General features: G+C 38.7%; 1 protein-coding gene across 11 annotated transcripts in view; it reads right to left on the reverse strand.

Annotated features, from left to right (window-relative positions):
- The window catches only part of Pkhd1 (PKHD1 ciliary IPT domain containing fibrocystin/polyductin), a 483,551-nt gene that overhangs the window by 42,128 nt on the left and 421,568 nt on the right, over positions 1 to 19,855 (reverse strand). The window contains exon 62 of one of the 11 annotated variants that reach the window (XM_076557894.1): positions 14,137 to 18,951. The exons of the other annotated variants lie outside the window; for them this stretch is intronic. Coding sequence (XP_076414009.1) covers positions 18,818 to 18,951 — 134 coding nt within the window. The 3' untranslated portion in view covers positions 14,137 to 18,817. Of the gene's footprint in view, positions 1 to 14,136; positions 18,952 to 19,855 lie in introns of those variants that run through there. 11 annotated transcript variants of the gene reach the window in all.

A 19,855-nucleotide genomic window follows, 5' to 3' on the forward strand; every position in this document is an offset into this window, starting at 1 on the left:
AGTCTGTCAGCTCTTTGTGAAACAAGTCCACTGATAAGACCAAGAAGGAACCACAAGGAGATGGGCAGACGTCAAAGCAGAAGTACATACAGCAAAATGAAGAGCAATACAGCATCACCAGAACCTAGCTCGCCTCCAACATCTAGACCTGAACACCAAAAATTGGAAGAAGCAGAAGAAAGTAGCCTTATGAGTAACTTCATGAAGAAGGTAGAGGCTTGTGTAGAGGAAAAGACAAGAAAATTGGAAGAACGCTGTAAACAACTAGAGGAAAGGGCAAACAAGTTAGAAGAAAACAATAAAGCCCTCCAAGAAAACAATAAAGTCCTGGAAGAAAACATTAAAATCCTGGAAGAAAACAATAAAGCACTGAAAGAAAATCATGAAAAAGCAATGAAACAAACAAAGGAAACAGTCCAAGAACTGAAAAGGGAATTTGAAAAAATAAAAAAGACACAAACAGAGGGAATGCTGGAAATAGAAAACCTGAGTAAAAGATCGGGAACTTCAAATGCAAGTATAACCAACAGAATGCAAGAGATGGAAGAGAGGATTTCTGGCATTGAAGATACAGTAGAAGAAATAGTTCCATCAGTCGAAGGAAACACTAAAGCCAACAAAGTCATGAACCAAAATGCCAAGAAATCTGGGACACCATAAAAAGACCAAACCTACGAATTATAGGGATAGAAGAAGGTGAAGAATACCAACTCAAAGGCACAGAAAATATATTCAACAAAATTATAGAAGAAAACTTTCCCAACTTAAAGAAGGAAATGCCTATGAAGATACAAGAAGCCTATAGAACACCAAACAGACTAGACCCCCAAAAAAAGTCCCCTCGACACATAATAATTAAACAACTAAATGTACAGAATAAAGAAAGAATATTAAGAGCAGCCAAGAAAAAAGGCCAAGTGACCTATAAAGGTAAACCCATCAGAATAACACCCGATTTCTCAATGGAGACTTTGAAAGCCAGAAGGACCTGGACAGATGTAATGCAGACACTAAGAGACCATGGATGTCAGCCCAGACTAATATACCCATCAAAACTTTCAATCATCATAGACGGAAGGAACAAGACATTCGAAGACAAAGCCAGATTTAAACAATACCTATCCACAAACCCAGCCCTACAGAAAGCACTAGAAGGAAAATTCCAACCGAGGGAAGTCAGATACACACTTGAAAACACAGGCAATAGATAAAGCCACAACAGTAAACCCCAAAGAAGAGAAGTACACACACACTACCACCAAAAATAACAGAGATGAAGAATCACTGGTCATTAATATCCCTTAATATCAACGGACTTAATTCACCTATAAAAAGACATAGACTTACAGAATGGATACGAAAGCAGGACCCATCTTTCTGCTGCATACAAGAAACACATCTCAAATTCAAAGATAGACACTACCTAAGAATAAAAGGCTGGGAAAAGACTTTTCAATCAAATGGTCTTAAGAAACAAGCAGGGGTAGCCATCCTGATATCCAACAAAATAGACTTCAAACTAAAATCAATCAAAAGAGATCAAGAAGGACATTACATCCTCGTCACAGGAAAGATCGACCAAGATGAAGTTTCAATTCTGAACATATATGCCCCAAACACAAGGGCACCCACATATGTAAAAGAAACATTACTAAAGCTTAAACCACATATAAAACCCCACACATTAATAGTGGGAGATCTCAACACCCCACTTTCACCACTGGACAGATCTCCCAAATCGAAACTTAACAGAGAAATAAAGGACTTAACCGATGTCATGACCCAATTGGACCTAATAGATATCTACAGAACATTCCATCCTAACAAGAAAGAATATACTTTCTTCTCAGCACCCCATGGAACTTTCTCTAAAATCGACCACATACTTGGCCACAAAGCAAATCTCAACAGATACAAAACAATCAGAATAACCTCCTGTGTTCTATCAGATCACCATGGTTTAAAGCTAGATTTCAACAACAACAAAAACTACAGAAAACCTACAACCTCATGGAAACTGAATAATGCTCAACTGAATCACCAATGGGTTAAGGAAGAAATAAAGAAAGAAATTAAAGACTTCCTAGAGATCAATGAAAATGAAGACACCACATACCCAAACTTATGGGACACTATGAAAGCAGTGTTAAGAGGGAAATTCATAGCACTAAATGCCCACATAAAGAAGTTGGAGAAATCGCACACTAGTGAATTAACAGCACATCTGAAAGCTCTAGAACAAGAAGAAGCAAAGTCTCCCAGGAAGAATAGACGCCAGGAAATTATCAAAGTGAGAGGTGAAATTAATAAATTAGAAACTAAGAGAATAATACAAAAAATTAATGAAACAAAGAGTTGGTTCTTTGAGAAAATCAACAAGATAGACAAGCCCTTATCCAAACTAACCAAAAGACAGAGAGAGAGAATCCAAATCAACAAAATCAGAAATGAAAAGGGGGACATAACAACAGACATTGAGGAAATCCAGAGAATTATAAGGTCATATTTCAAAAACCTCTACTCCACAAAACTGGAAAACCTAAAAGAAATGGACATTTTTCTGGATAGATACCACATACCTAAGTTTAATCAAGACCAGATAAACTATTTAAATAGTCCAATAACCCCTAAGGAAATAGAAACAGTCATTAAAGGTCTCCCAACCAAAAAAAGCCCAGGACCAGATGGTTTCAGCGCAGAATTCTACCAGATCTTCAAAGAAGAGTTAATACCAATACTCTCTAAATTGTTCCACATAATAGAAACAGAAGGAACATTACCAAACTCCTTCTATGAGGCTACAATTACCCTGATTCCTAAACCAAACAAGGATGCAACAAAGAAAGAGAACTACAGACCGATCTCCCTCATGAACATTGATGCAAAAATACTCAATAAAATACTGGCAAACAGACTCCAAGAACACATCAGAACAATTATCCACCATGATCAAGTAGGCTTCATCCCAGGGATGCAAGGGTGGTTCAACATACGAAAGTCCATCAATGTAATACACCATATAAACAAACTCAAAGAAAAAAACCACATGATCATCTCACTAGATGCAGAAAAGGCATTTGACAAAATCCAACACCCCTTCATGATAAAAGTCTTGGAGCGATCAGGAATACAGGGAACATACCTAAACATAATAAAGGCAATATATAGCAAACCAACAGCCAACATCAAATTAAATGGAGAGAAACTCAAAGCAATTCCACTAAAATCAGGAACGAGACAAGGCTGTCCACTCTCCCCATACTTATTCAATATAGTACTTGAAGTTCTAGCCAGAGCAATAAGACAACATAAGGAGATTAAGGGGATTCAAATTGGAAAGGAAGAAGTCAAGCTTTCCCTATTTGCAGACGACATGATAGTATACTTGAGTGACCCCAAAGATTCCACCCAGGAATTGATAAAGCTTATAAACACCTTCAGCAACATAGCAGGATACAAGATCAACTCAAAAAAATCAGTAGCCCTCCTATATACGATGGACAAAGAAGCTGAGAAGGCAATTAGAGATACATCACCCTTTACAATAGCCAAAAATGACATAAAATACCTTGGGGTAACACTAACCAAGCAAGTGAAGGACCTATATGACGAGAACTTTAAGTCCCTGAAAAAAGAAATTGAAGAAGATCTCAGAAAATGGAAAGATCTCCCATGCTCATGGATAGGCAGGGTTAACATAGTAAAAATGGCAATCTTACCAAAAGCAATTTACAGATTCAATGCAATCCCCATCAAGATACCAACACAATTCTTCACAGATCTGGAAAGAACAATACTCAACTTCATATGGAAAAACAAAAAACCCAGGATAGCTAAAAGAAACCTGTACAATAAAACAACTTCTGGAGGCATCACAATCCCCGACTTCAAGCTCTACTATAGAGCTACAGTAATAAAAACAGCCTGGTATTGGCATAAAAACCGACATGTGGACCAATGGAATCGAATTGAAGACCCTGACATTAACCCACACACCTATGGACATATAATTTTTGACAAAGAAGCCAAAAGTATACAATGGAAAAAAGAAAGCATCTTCAACAAATGGTGCTGGCATAACTGGATATCAGCGTGTAGAAGGCTGCAAATAGATCCATATCTGTCACCGTGCACAAAACTTAAGTCCAAGTGGATCAAAGACCTCAACATAAATCCAGCTACTCTGAACCTGCTAGAAGAAAAAGTAGGAAATAGTCTTGAACGCCTTGGCATAGGAGATCACTTCCTAAATATAACACCAGTAACGCAGACACTGAGACAAACAATCAATCAATGGGACCTCTTGAAACTGAGAAGCTTTTGTAGAGCAAAGGATACGGTCAACAAGGCAAAGCAACAGCCTACAGAATGGGAAAAGATCTTCACCAACCCCACATCTGACAGAGGACTGATATCCAGAATATATAAGGAACTCAAGAAATTAGACATCAAAAGGACCAACAGTCCAATTGAGAAATGGGCTTTAGAACTAAACAGAGAATTCTCAACAGAGGAATCCCAAATGCTGAAAGACATTTAAGGAATTGCTCAACTTCCCTAATCATCAGGGAAATGCAAATCAAGACAACTCTGAGATACCACCTTACGCCTGTCAGAGTGGCTAAGATCAAAAACACTGAAGACACTTTATGCTGGAGAGGATGTGGAACTAGGGGAACTCTCCTCCACTGCTGGTGGGAATGCAAGCTTGTACAACCACTTTGGAAATCAATATGGCGCTTTCTTAGAAAATTGGGAATCAATCTCCCCCAAGATCCAGCTATACCACTCCTGGGCATATACCCAAGAAATGCTCAATCATACCACAAGAGCATTTGCTCAGCTATGTTCATATCAGCATTGTTTGTAATAGCCAAAACCTGGAAACAACCTAGATGCCCTTCAACTGAAGAATGGATAAATAAATTGTGGCACATATACACAATGGAATACTACTCAGCAGAGAAAAACAACGACATCACACGGTTTGCAGGCAAATGGATGGATCTAGAAAAAATCATCCTGAGTGAGGTAACCCAGACTCAGAAAGACAAATATGGTATGTACTCACTCATAGGAAGATGCTAGATGTGGAACAAGGATGACTAGACTGCTACTCACATCACCAGTAAGGCTACCTGGAAAACGGGACCCCAAAGAAGACACGGAGAAATGGACGAGATCTACATGAATAGCCTGGTCATGAGTGGGAACAATGAAGGGCGACAGTCGAGGGAAAGAGTGGGAGATCCTAGCTGGATCAAGAAAAGAGAGGGAGAACAAGGAATAGGAGACCATGGTAAATGAAGACCACATGAGAAGGTGAGAAGGGGAGGAAGCAGAGAGCTAGGGAGGCCCACGGAGATCCACAAAGATACCCCCTCAAAAGACTGCTGGCAATGGTCGCGAGATGGCAGGAACTGACCTACTCTGGCGATGGGATGGCCAGACACCCAGATAGTGGTGCCATAAACCCCATCCAAGGACTGAGGAATCTGAAGGCAGACATCCACGGCTGGGCCCCTGGTGGAGCACTGGGAGTCTAATTAGTGAGTAAGAAGAGGGTTTATATGAGCGAGAATTGTTGAAGCCAAGGTTGGATAAAGCACCGGGACAAATAACCAAATGAATGGAAGCACAGGATCTATGAACCAAAGGCTGAGGGGCCCCCAACTGGATCAGGCCACCTGAACGGGTGAGACAGTCATTTGGCTTGATCTGTTTGGGAGGCAGCTGTGCATTGGTGCCAGGTCCTGGGCTCGTTGCATGAGTTGGCTGTTTGAATCCTGGGACTTATGCAGGGACACTTGGCTCGGTCTGGGAGGGGGGAATGGACCTGCCTGGACTGAGTCTACCAGGTCAACCCCGGTCCTCGGGGGAGACCTTGATCTGGAGGTGGTGGGAATGGGGTGTGGGCTGGGGGGAGGGGTGGGCGAGAGGGGGAGAACAGGGGATTCTGTGGCTATTATGTTGAACTGAATGGTGTTGTAAAATAATAATAATAATAATAATAATAATAATAATAATAAAACCAAAAAAAAATAAAAATAAAAAAAAAAATCTAAAAGTAGAACTCTATGGTACAGTCGTACCATTCTAAATACACTGAGAATTTAAAGTCTTACCATAGGTACACCTACATGTTTATTGGTGTTCTGTTTACAATAGCTAGGTAAAGCCAACCTAGATGTCTATCAGTTCATGAATGGATAATGAAAATGGGTGTAAATGCACAGCCGAGTTTCATTCAGCTGTATAGAAAAGGAAATAATGGTATTTGTGGGGAAACTGATGAAGCTGGAAAAAAATTACTATCGCAAGCAAACAATTCCCGACTCTGAGAGACAAATACCACATGTTTTTCTATAGTGTGTGTACATTAGCTTTTAATTTTATATCGATGTGTGCGAGGTGTGGGGCTAATGATACTAAGAAGGGGAGTGTGGAAAGGAAAAGTGTGTCTGAGGGAGAGCTCAACTGGGGTGAAAGAGCGGAGCACAATGCATGGAACATGAAAGGAGAGGGGGTACAACGAGGGACCCCAGAAGGGGCATGGGGGGATGGGAGTAAGATCAATGAAAACAAATACGCATGGTACTCCATACTGAAACCTTTTAATTTTTTTACTAATCTGAAAAAAAATAATAATAAAAGGAAAGCGGGAGAAGGAGGAAGGGACAGAGGGAGGGGAGGAGGGACAGGGAAAGCAAACCCCTTCACTAGCTCACAGTACTTCCCTGCTGTCTAAGAACTAGATTCTGGGCAGACATTCATATCCCTCGGATTGTTACAAAGGTTTTAGGAGTTCTATGTCAGCATCTCCAAATGCTACAACCAAAGGTTCCCCTGTCACATTATCTAAAGGCACGTGAGGAGGCAGGACTGCTCTTTAATGGCAGAGTCGTTGCCAGCAGGTGTGAGGCTCTGAGTTTGATCCCCAAGACTGAAAAAAGAAAGGGTTTTAGGAACTTCACTTCAAAAACCAGACCTTCTCACGCTACCACACTGCAGCTCCATGAAGGACTGAGGGAACAGAACAGAGGACTTACAGACATACACTGACACTGAAATGTATCCCCCTCCACACACACACAAATAAATACAGAAGAAGAGGAATAGATGAAACAATTAGTGTGAAGACTAGCTGACAAGGAATAGAGCCGAGATGAAAATGGTAACTGAGCTAAAACTATTTAGGAGAGTAGCATTGCTCACCATGCCTGCCATTCCCAAACCTTCCACCCAGAGTAGCTCTTATTCTGAGCCCAGAGTGCTATTTCACTATGCTGCACAGTTCTTCTCTTTCAAACTGGGAGTCACAGTCTTCTTGCATGCTTTCTAGATATTTTTAATTCGCTTTTGTGCAAGCTCTTGTCAAAGTAACCTAGGAAACTAATAAAGATGGCATCAGAGAAAGACCTATCCTTTGCCTACATCTTTCCATTTTTTTTTTAAATTAAAAATCTACATCAAAGTTTCACATAGTTTCAGTGAGTTTAGTGACCACAGTGATGCTTCATTCCTGGGGCAATAAAATGAACAAAAACAAAGGGGTGAAACTAGAATAGGGAATCCCATGAAGCATTTCAAACTGACACAATGAAGGCTTTAATATGTCAACATTTATGCAATGCAATTAAGGGATTATTCTAGGTGAATTTTTAGTCTGAACACTACTATACGAAGAAATTTCTGTCTTTGTGGCAATTTGTGCTTGAATTACCAAGTACTTTTTTGATTAACTCAGGAAGAACACAAGTTCAAGGGAAGCCTTGACTAAGAGATTCCAAAACTTTGATTCAAAATTGTAAAAAGCTTAAAAGGACTGGAATGAAGTGGCTCAGTCATACAGCACTTGCTTCTAATATACAATGGTTCGATCCCCATTGATTGGGAATATGATGGAGTAGAGAAGAGAAGAGAGAAGTTTCTAAAAGCAATGCTGTGTACAATATTTTAAGAATTTACAAAAAATTCTCACGTACAGTACTGTAACTGTAATTAATAATGTATTATATTATATATCTGAAATTTGCTAAGATAACAGGTCTAAAGTGTTTTATCACATAGATGTATGTCTGCCCATGTACTAACATAGTAACTAGAAATGGATTGTCATTTAAACTAACCAGTAACAAATATCATTTCACAATGTGCACGCATACTGAAACAGCACACTGCACCCACTAGTTAGGTACAATTTTGACATTTATAACTTTTATTAAAGCTAGAAAACAAAAGAAGTTGTTTGACAAGGGAAGAAAGCAATCCAAAGTCCTACTCAGCTATAAGCTTACGAACCCCAGCAATGCCTGGACCAGCAAGGACTCTATAATGGCGCAATAGTGGCAGAGCCACCTCCCTTGATTGAAGGTCTCTTCAACTGGGGGGTATTCACATCTAGTACCATACACGTAGCCAACTGCGCATGACTGAAAAGATCACAGACCTCAGCGGAGACTCTACTATCGCCAGGTCCTTAAACCAACACAATTGAACTGTCTTTAAAATCCTTATCCTTGTACACAGATGAGTGTAGCTGTCACTTCTCATCAAGGAAGTTGTTTTTTGTTTGTTTGTTTGTTTGTTTTGTTTTGTTTTTTTTGGGACAGTTGGAGACTGTTACAGAGATCCAACACTGGTCCCATTGCAGACAAAAAGTCACAGTGTGGTGCCCTGCCCCAACCAGTATATCTTCAATGTAACCTCTACACCTAAGGCTCAGGGGAAATCAAGGAAGAGCCAGCAGAAAGATGATAAAAAACCAGAGGTTCAGGATGTCAGCTGTTACATAGTGTCCCCTAGACAATGGCAGGGGAAATGTACCCATGACCTCTCAGCAATATGATTACTCAAAAAGACCTACAGAGAATGCATCTGTGTACAGTGTTTAGTCTCTTTCACTTCTTTTATCTAGCTACCAGCACTCACTCATGGGGTTCCACCTGGATGCTCTTCTCTAATTCTAATCAGTTCCTGAAAAGCCCTCCTCCCAACACTGTAGCTGAATTGTTTGTATCCCAATCATGCCTTGAAATGGGAAAGAGATTTCAACTTGATATTTGAAGTGTACAAATCATATTCAAAAGGAGTTTCACTAGACATCAGTTATTACAAAATACTCTCACTATACTTTCCTCCTGTAGACTCCACTTCCCAAATGAAAACCTGTCAATCTAACATAATTTCACCCAGTCTACTTTTAATTAAGAATTCTTTCTTTCCAAATCTTATACTCTGTAACTTTTGCTGTCTGAGGAAAAAAAGGTACTGAAAAAACAATCTAAATTATCCTGGTCTCTTTTAATACAGTAGAGTAATTACTCATTAAAACAATCTTGATATGTTTCAAAATTACTAGAAGAATACAAAATTCCCACACATAAAAATGATAATGTTTGAACACTTGAAAATATGTAATGTCTGAATTCTATTATTACACATTGTAATCATGTGCTGGATTACCATAATGTACTTCTATAAGGATGTACAAATGTGTCTCAAAGGAAATCACACGCCGGGCGGTGGTGGCGCACGCCTTTAATCCCAGCACTCGGGAGGCAGAGCCAGGCGGATCTCTGTGAGTTCGAGGCCAGCCTGGGCTACCAAGTGAGTCCCAGGAAAGGCGCAAAGCTACACAGAGAAACCCTGTCTCGAAAAACCAAAAAAAAAAAAAAAAAAGGAAATCACACACACACACACACACACGTACACACACACATACACACGTATACATAAGTACAGTTATACACACAAACATATATAGATACATACATATGCACATCCATACATGCATACACATATATAGACATATAAACATGTGTACATCCACACAAGCAATATTTTCCCAGGTATATCTTTTTGCTAAAAGAGGCCTTCATATTTCCAAGATTTGCCAAAATAACAATCAAATTATTTCAAGGTTTCCAGAGCTTATGAAAAATATAGCATTTCAATAACTGAGAAACTCACATTAGTCAAAGCCAAAATTTCCTTGTCAGTATGGTAGTCACCTAGGATGTTACTTTCTCAGTCTTTCCATAAAAGGCAAAATGCGGCACAGGACTAGCCTTTATCCACTGGGCAGTGTCATTATATAATGGACATATCATCATGGCTAACTGAAAAATATTTCTCTTCTAAGACAAGTTAAAATAGACAGAAAAACAATCCTACCAAGCCATTACAGTCATCTCTAATAGTACAGGTCCACATACAACAGAAATCCTGAATATTAACAATATTCTACACAAAGGAAATGATTCTGTGGGATGAAAAGTAATTCCTAATTTTCAATGCAGCCAGGGCTATGAGACCTTGTATCCAAAAATTAATAGAAAAATGAAATTTAAGTAATGTTATTGAGGCAAACCAGTCTGCAACTCAAGATGAAACATCAGAAAGAAGTCAACTCCTGCTCAGGTTACCGGCAGCTTCTTATGGTGCATCAGGATGAAAGGAAAACATGATTGTTGTAGCATCAATCTTAAAAGGACTTATTAATAAAAAAAATAAACCAGGTATTGGGGGTGAACGCTGGAAGATCAGAGAAACAGAACAAGCCACAGCCACCTCAATTTGCCAATTCCTTGGCTGATCCTGTTTCCTCAGACTGGACGCCTCTGAGTCCTCATCCAGAATGAATCTCAGCTGAACTGCTGCTAAAAACCTAAAAGCTTAACAGACTCTAGTTCCTGGTCCTCATACCTTATACACCTTTCTGCTTTCTTCCATCACTTCCTGTGATTAAAGGCATGTGTTACCATGCCTGGCTGTTTCCAGTGTGGCTTTGAACTCACAGAGATCCAGACAGATCTCTGCCTTTGGAATACTAGGATTAAAGGTATGTGTGCCACCATTTTCTGGCCTCTATATGTAGTGGCTGTTCTGTTCTCTGGCCCTAGATAAATTTATTAGGGTGCACAATACTTTGGGGAACACAATATCACCACAGATTGTGTCAAGACCCAAGTAAAAGTTTGCCATATAATAGAAAATAATATAAAAATTCAAATGGAGTTAGATGAAGTCAATTACTTAGAGCAAACTTCCTGAGAATTTAAGGAAGAATATGGAGCCCCTGTGGACCAGGTGAGGATGGAAAATTTGAAAGACTCTACCTCTAAAACTGGAAGGAAGATGGTGTGCATGGCAGAGGTCGCAGAAGGTTGAAGGCATTCTCATCTTTGAGGAGGATGGGACTGAGGGATGGGCTTAGGGGCCAGAGGTGAGATGCAAATGCTCTTAGATTGAGAAAAATAGCATAAACCACAGGAGTAAACAACCCATTCAGACTTTAGTGCTCACCTGAGTGAACCATTCTAAAAAAAAAAAAAGGTTCAAAATTATTAATTCTAAATTAGGAATATTATTTATTTTAATGTAATTTGTTCTTTCTTTATTTATTGATTTTCTTTTTTGATACTGAAAAAAAGTATGTTTAATGAAGATTGTATAGTAAAATTCAAGAGACATTCTAATGAAAAATGTAAATTATGGAGACATACATATTGTGCCTCTATATTAAAAAGCCACAATTATTTTAATCATTAAATCTTTTTTAAGATTAGTTTTTATTTAAAAATTGTTTTATACAATATATTTTGATTATATTCTTCTGGCTCCTGAAGTCCTACCAGGTGTTCCTCACCTCCCTACCCACCAACTTCATTTTTCTCTTTCAAAATTAAAAATGAAAACAAAGACAAAAAGCCTGCAAAAGAAACATAGAATTCATTTTGTGCTGGCCAACTGCTCCTGTTCATGGGGCCTGCTCTGGTGTGTGGTTGATGTACCTAGTGACACTCCATTAGAGAAAACTGAATTTCCTTTTCCCAGAAAGCATCAATTGCTAACAGCTCCTTGGTTAGGGCTGGAACTTTATGCCTGGCTCCCCTTCTCAGTGCTGGGAGTTTGTCTGGTTTGGAACTGTGCAGATTCTGTGTGTGCTGTCACAGTCTCTGTGAGGTCATATGTGTATCCGTCCAGTTGTGTCTGGAAGATACAGTTTCCTTAGAGTCAATCACATCTGGCTCTTAGATTCTTTCTGCTTTTTCTTCTTCATAAATCCCTGAGCCTCAAGGGGAGGAGTTTAGTAAGAACTGACTAAACTGAGTACTCCAAAGTCTCTCACTCTGCACACTGTTCAGCTATAGGTCTCTGTGTTAATTCCCTTAAACTGAAAAAAGAAACTTCTCTGATGAGTGTTGAGTGAAGCACTGATCTGTGGGTATAACAGTATGTCATTAGAAGTCATTTTACAACTATGTCCCTCTAGCAGAATAATAGGATGTTTTCGCCTGGGGCCAATGCCTATCTATTCTCAGGCACCTGGCTGCTTCAGCAGTATCAAATATGGATTCCATCTCATGGAGTTGGCCTTAAATCTAATTTAGAAAAAAGAGAAGGTGTTTGGTTACTCTCATAATGTTTATACCAGTATTGCACCAGTATGTCTTACAGGACAGTCACTGTTGTAGAAGAACACAGGGTTGGTAGCTGGGTAATACTGATGATGACTTTTTCCTCCAGTAGCATACAGCGTACCTTTCAGCACCATGAAGAGTTTCAATGGGCTTTATTATGATTTTCATATACATGTACCATTGTACTTCGTTCATATTTGCCTTCTTCCCACTGGCTGAATATTAATCAAAATGAGAGAAATCACAACTAAATTGTAAGTTCTCAATAATCCTCATTAAGATCTGAGGGGAACAAGTGAAAAAATAACACAATACAAATATCATGCCAACAGAAGTCAGAAGTAGTTGTCATGAGAAGGAGAACCAGGGGCAGGAGTAGAGGAGGTAAAGGCAGGCAGCAGGAAGGGAGAATAAGGACAAACTATATTAATACATATATATGCAAATGTCTCACAGAAACCCATTTCTTTATAAACAAACAAAAACTAATGCAAATTGAATTGCTATTATAAATAACATAAAATTATAAAATCAAAAAAGTAATAATTCATTAGCTTATTTAATCCTGCTTCATCAATTTTCCTACATTTCATTACATACTTTTATCTTCTTTCTTTGTATGATACAGATTTTCATATTTCCCACGAAGGACTTAGAAAGAAAATACCTCTTTTCCTTTATCTGGGAGGATTGGTATTTGTTTTCTAGCGTTACTTGTTTAGAAGAGATTCTTTCATCTCTACTTTTCATTTCTGGTACATATAAATATTTATAATTATTGTTAAAAGTGGTATTTTCTTTAAAATTTTTACTTATAGAGAAGCTGTGATATTGGATACAGTTTGGCAAACCAGTATTCATGGCAGGGTCACTTCAAAATCCATATCTCTTCTACCTTTCACTTTCTCCTTTTAAATCAGGACCAGTCCATATCACAGAGTAGCCTGGGTTCTGGCCCCTGTGTGCTATAGCACTGGGTAAGCCAATGTTACCATAGAGGAGTAATTTTATATAGAAGTGTTTGGCAAACTACAAAAGCCATACCCTCTCCTATTAACCCCAGATCTAAAGTATATCCTATTGTGTTTCCCATTTCTTAGATCCCAAGCAGTGGCCAGTCCATTGTCACGCAATACCACAGATATTCCAAGGTAAACGGGGAATTTAGAATAGAAAGAACAACATCTTTACTAGCCTCAATTAAAATACCATAGTTTTAAATATTTTATAAAAACATAATCCATGTAATCATACTGCTACAGAGCTCCTGTAGTGACACATGGGAGATTTGTGTCAACGAAAGCCCTGAAAATGGTCTTCACAGAAAGTCTGTGTGTATTGTGAAAAATGCTTTGGAAAGGCCTGGTAAGAAGGTATGAACAAACAAGGTGAATGGGTTCATGCAATACTGGGTTTATGCTTGACTAGGAGAAAAGAGAAGGTTGGTAACCAGTGATAAAATATTGACAAATAACTAAACTGAAGCATAGCTCATTTAGCTACTTAAGAAGGGAAGTAAAATGGCACAGTGGGTTTGGTGTCACAAGGAAAGAACTTTTGATTGGGTGGTCTGGGATGGCATGGGTTATAGGAACCCTGTAGTTCTTGACTTGGAAGGTTAGTAGTGATGAAATTTTCAGTACTATAATTGTGTGGTTGTGTAGTTAAGTGCATTGGGGAGGAAAGCATACCTGATTACATCATTTCTTTCTTTTTGTTTTAACTGAAGGTCTTTTCTTGGTCAATTAGGTTTCAAGAGAGTACTTAAAGATGACCTACATATAGGCCTGGATATAGAACACAATAGCCAGATAGTATAGAGAGCTAAGCCACATTCCCCCAATCTGCAGTGGCCATCCCAGGTAGCTACATTTCTATTTGCACCGACAAGACATAGGGAAAAAAAACCTCTAATCATTCAGCAGTTCTTTATTAATAGGTGCCCATTTCCCTAAATTTCCCCAATTCTTATTAGTATTCTTTTTTTTTCCCTCAACTTCCAATGTAGAGCAATTGGGAAATGAATGAATGAATGAATGAATGAATGAATGAATGAATGAATGAATGAATAAATAAATAAATAAATAAATAAATAAATAATAAATAAATAAGTATCCCTAACCAATTGGCTTCACTTTTGTGTTTGAGTTCATTTTGTTTGGGTTTGGCTTATTTCAGAGAGTCTCTAGTGAAGTGCCATCATGCCGCTAATTCTCACTGATCCTTCCCTAACTTTCACTACAAACCCTTCCACCCTACTGTCAGCCTTTAAGTCTGTGTCAAATACAAAAGGGATTAGATGACCCCTTTGTACCAAGTTCAGAATGACTGGCCTTTGCTTGTTGTCTTTTGGGTGTTCTTTGTTTATTCCCACACCTGTCAAGGTTTGGGGCTAAATTACCTACTTTGATAAGAATCACACTCTTTGGTAAACATGTTAGGATGGAGACAAAACAGTGGGTCAATTTCTCTGACCTCCTAGGAGGGAAGAATATTGTCTACTGAGTGACAATAAGCCATGCACACTAGTAAGACCAATGAGCAAACCAGATGCTGTCAGTCTCCGAGGAGTATCCAGAGGGATATCACACACACAGTATGGGAACAGCATAGATCAGCGAAGGAAACCCAGCTTGGTGTGACATAAAGAAACTGATTTCTTCATAACACAATAGAGGCCTATTGGAGTAAAGGGGGCAAAATATGCTCCTTGGAGTTAATGATTGTCTGGCTCCAACTTCAAGATTTCATATACCTCCGGGAGCAAATTTTGGACACAGGAAATAAGTAGTTACAGAGCTCCAGAGCATCTCAGGAAAGAGATGCATTGCATTGGAGATGGTGGTGCTGGTTTTTCATTGTGGCCAGAATAGATATTTATCAAAACACACTATAGTCTTATACTAAAAGCTGTATGAAAACCACAAGCATTTGAGTTTCACATCGTTTTGGTCAATAAAGTTCTCTGACTTATTCAATGGATTTTAGTGGTAGCCAACTGGTCAATTCATGCTTTTATAAGGCATCATAACATGATGCCTGAGGAAAGCTTTAGATACAGAAATATCTGACAAGATGCCCAAGACTTTTAGGAATGGCATCAGGAAGAGGGCACAGTAAGATAAGGATTTCAATGGCCAAGAAGTTGGTTTCACCTTAAAGAAGCCTTTGTACCATAAGGCTAATAGACCTTCCCTCTCCCTCTTCCTTCCTTCTTTCTTCCCTTTTACTTGCCTTTCTTCTTTAATCTCTGTCTCCCTTGGTAAGTTTAATTATTTCTACTTCTTAGATATAAAATTGAATCACAGTCATATTGACTCAGCAACATTATTTAGAAGTGAGGAAGGAAGGAGAAGGGAGAAGGAAGAGGAGGAGGAAGAGGAGGAGGAGGAGCAACTAGAACTTCTAAACTTCAATTTTTTATTTTGTGCCTGGTAAAATAAAATTACATCTAGAGGATATCCAGGAAACAGTATTTGGATATAAAGTTCTGGCATGGTACACACCACCACAGTGAGGAGGGCCAAAACTTTGGAAGCTTTCCCTGCGCAGTTTCTTAATGAGCACATATGGGTGGGAAGATTCCTGATGGTTGTCAAATTATATGTTTAGCAAAATCTCTTGTGCTTTTGTGTGTTATTATTTGCCCCTTCAAATCAATATTTTATCATGGTATGCCAGGAGAAGAAAATTATCACCACAGTCTTAACAAAGATAATTACCCAAATCTTTCCAGTAAGTCATATTAAAGATCCACCCTTGTAGCCAAATGTGAACTCTTGCTTTTTCTAAATTACAAATTCTATCTTAATATCTTTGGAATTCAGCCGTGGCTAGGAGATGCGTTGTTTTGTTAATAGCCTGTCATTCGTTTTTCTGTGACATCTGTACAGTTAATCAATGCTCGTGTTTTCAGTTTGTCAAGAGGCAAAATTAACAACAACAATAATAATAAGTTTTCAAGCACCAACACACAACATAGTAGGGCTGAAGAGCTGCCAAACGGGCATGGCTCTTAATTATAGCCGAGAATACATGGTCAGTGCTTAAGAAAAAGCTACAGACAACAAACAGGCCTCCTGGTTCAACCCGCAGTGCTGATGGTAAGACCCCATGGTCACAGTCTAGACTCATGTCTGAATAGCCTTCCATTGTTCCCGCCTATTGATGTTTTCCTCTCCTGCTTTTCTCAATTGGAGAAGGTTAGTTTTGAGTAATGATTATCTTTCTCACTTGTTTTTGTCTTTTCCTTTCCCACTTCACCAAATGGCCTCATCTGCCAGTCACAATTTTTGTGGTCTGCAATTCTGATCACTTTTAAATGAAACCCATGCTGGCTTTGGTAATCATAATGTCATTTACAATTTACCACTAAACACGTTTATTCAGTTAGTAGCACACGGGAGAAAGAGAACTCCATATGAACTCACCGTGAAAGGCCTAATCTGATTATTTCCTCATGAAAATCCAGGCAGGGGTGCTTGTAAGAGGGGCTGAGAGAAGAAGGAGAGAAAGCAAGGCCTGGCCACAGCTGACTTTGATAATCAATGTGAATAGATAAGTGATACAGCCTGTCAGGGCAGCCACCCAGTCACCCCAGGGCATTCCTCTCAAAAAGGCAAGAGTGGACAGGTCATAATGAATGCTGAGTGACCAGTGAGCATTGGCTTGGCATATGCTATTGCGTTCAGGGAGACAAGAACAGTGACAAACTCCAGAAGCTCTGCTTTCAGTGCGGGAAATTTGATTAAGCAGGTTGCATTTGTGTATGCACATGTGCACATGAGCACTTGCTTTGTGTGTCTTTCACCTTCCTAAAATATCCTGGACATAAAACACACTCTCTCCTCCTTTCCCCAGACTAGAAGCCATAGACCTAACCCCAGGAAAGGGGAAAGCTAATTGTGTCTGGTTTAGAAGGAGAAATAACTCTGTGTGTGTGTGTGTGTGTGTGTGTGTGTGTGTGTGTGTGTGTGTGTGTGTGTACTCAGGTAGCTTCCAGGGTTCTAACAAATATTAACTTTGTGTCAATATTTGTCCTTCCTGTCGTGAAATGAGGATTTTCCACCTCATTTCACGTTTGAAAAGAAAATATGCCAAAGGGGTCATCTTTGCTAGAGAAAAAAAAATTAACAGAAAAGAAAAAAAAAATAAGAAATGACTTCTATCTTTTATTTAGAAAAATGGATCAGAAGGAAAGGAAAAAAAGTATTTCTAAAATAAATGCTTTGACTCAAAGGCACACAGAATCCTTCCATCTTCCCATTTTCAACAAAAGAGAAAAATTTATATGTTTAAAATAGAATGAAATACATCAACATTAATGATTTTTTCCTCGAGGTTAATGCCACCATTTCCCTCAACAATATTTTTTAGCAGTCCTGTGATATATTTCACAAAGTACCGCAAACTATAGGAGATTTTGACATAAACAAAATAAATAATCACTCACTTGTTTTCAAGAACTGAGAATAAATAATTTACAACTCTCTTCTGTCAAACAATATTTATACCTCATTATTCCAAATTTAACAAATACAAATGGGCACAGATCAAATAAGCGAGGACAGGTTGAGTGTCTCCCCGTTTATGGTTGTTGCTAATCCTTGAGCTATGAGGAGCGACACTCAAATCTCAAAGCTGTGCTTCTCGATGCCCAAAGAAAGAAATACAGATATTCAAAGAGATTGTTAAAACAAATATGTTTTGTTTATTTCAGATACAACCAACAGAACAGTCTTTTGTTTCAAAGATGGAGAAATGCTAACTAAAAAGGCTTTTTTAAAACTTTGAAAGTAATGAATATGTGTTGGGATTATTTGGTAAAGACAAGTTGAGAGTGATCTTCCATGTAATATATTTGATATCTAAACAAAATATAACTATGCTAAATTGAAGTCTAGAACTTGAGATCTTTAAGTCCTGCTGAATGGCCATACTATGCCATTTATAGTTATTATAAAGCAAACACATATATTTGTTCAGATATTGATGAATATCACAATATTAATAAGTAATCTATAGGTAATGGTGGTAATTATAAATTCAAAATATTTATTAGTGTAAAAAATTTGAGAAATGGTGTCATTGGATTGAAAAAGTATATCATATATTCAATGTTTAGCCCTGGAATGTCAAAAATAATTCATTTCTGCATTGGCTTTTATAATTAGCTAGAGAGTGTCACTTGGGAGCAAAAGTGACTACCTTAGACATCATTTGCAACAACAACAACAACAACAAAGCCATTCTACAAGGTGTGGTGTTGTGGGTTTCATGGTTGTGGGACATGAGATGTGCAGATCTGAAGACAACTCTAAAGTGAAGACAGCCATGGCAGGAAAGCTGCTCGGTGAGGAGAATGCAGCGCTGTGGGTGTGAAAGGGTTGTGGCTATCCAGAGCTACTAATCCCAGCATCTCCTACACGCTCATGAGCAGTTTCACCAGTGTCCTCAGACTGGTCCTGATGGTCAGTGGGGACACCTTCCCAAGGTGGTGGAGGAGAAACAGAAAACTCCAAGAAGCCTGTAAACACACAAAGCAAGCTTGCTTAGCAGAGCTTCGGCCTCTCTCGCGTTACCTTGGTGAGTGTTTCACAGTAATTTTTTTATCTTTAATAACTGTATGATTTTGAGAAAAACAATGAATGATAAAAGGTAGGATAAATGATGGGATGACAGCAATGGGGTGAGGTGGCAGGGAGGAGGGTGACAAGTGGATCCAACAGCTCTTTCTTCTGAACCAGCCATTTTTAATGTTTTCTCTACCTTTATTGATAGGAGAGCATTCAAACAGAACCCAGGGACTATTTATATTCTCTTACTGTGTTGAAATTTCATTAGTTATACACCTCTTGAAATAGTAAGCGGCTCAGTATTTTTGTCGGAGGATTATGGGAATAAAATTTCACCTACAAACATCAATGGATATGGTCCCAATTATGAAATCTATTATTTGAATACTACATTGAAAACATTCCAGGCAAATGCAGGCTCAGGAAGTCAGCTCACTGAGAGATCAAGTTTAGCACTGATTGCATCCTGCCTCCTGTACTTTGAAGCCCTGGATAGGCTCCTCATCCTCCTGCTGACTCGGTTTTCTCATGTGTAGAGGGATTAAGAGCCCCACACAACCCATGGGCTGAAGTGTACCCGAAAATGAGATAATCTATGTTCAGGGTACTAAATGAGCACCTGTCAAGAACTACATGCTCCTACATTCTCCATAACTGCCAAAGAATCCTCCTGAAAACAACTTCACAGCCCTCTTTTGGTTCTGCCCTCAGCTCAAAATCGTGTTTACCTCGTGGTAAGTGTTGAAATGATTCATCCCCACCTACAGAGTTGAAGGAGACAAGTTACAATCATTAAAACATTGACCTAATAATGTATATTTCTAGAAAATGTAGGTGAGAGAAATACTCACACAT

This window comes from Peromyscus maniculatus, chromosome 21 (assembly GCF_049852395.1).
Source record: "Peromyscus maniculatus bairdii isolate BWxNUB_F1_BW_parent chromosome 21, HU_Pman_BW_mat_3.1, whole genome shotgun sequence".
Taxonomy (NCBI): domain Eukaryota; kingdom Metazoa; phylum Chordata; class Mammalia; order Rodentia; family Cricetidae; genus Peromyscus; species Peromyscus maniculatus.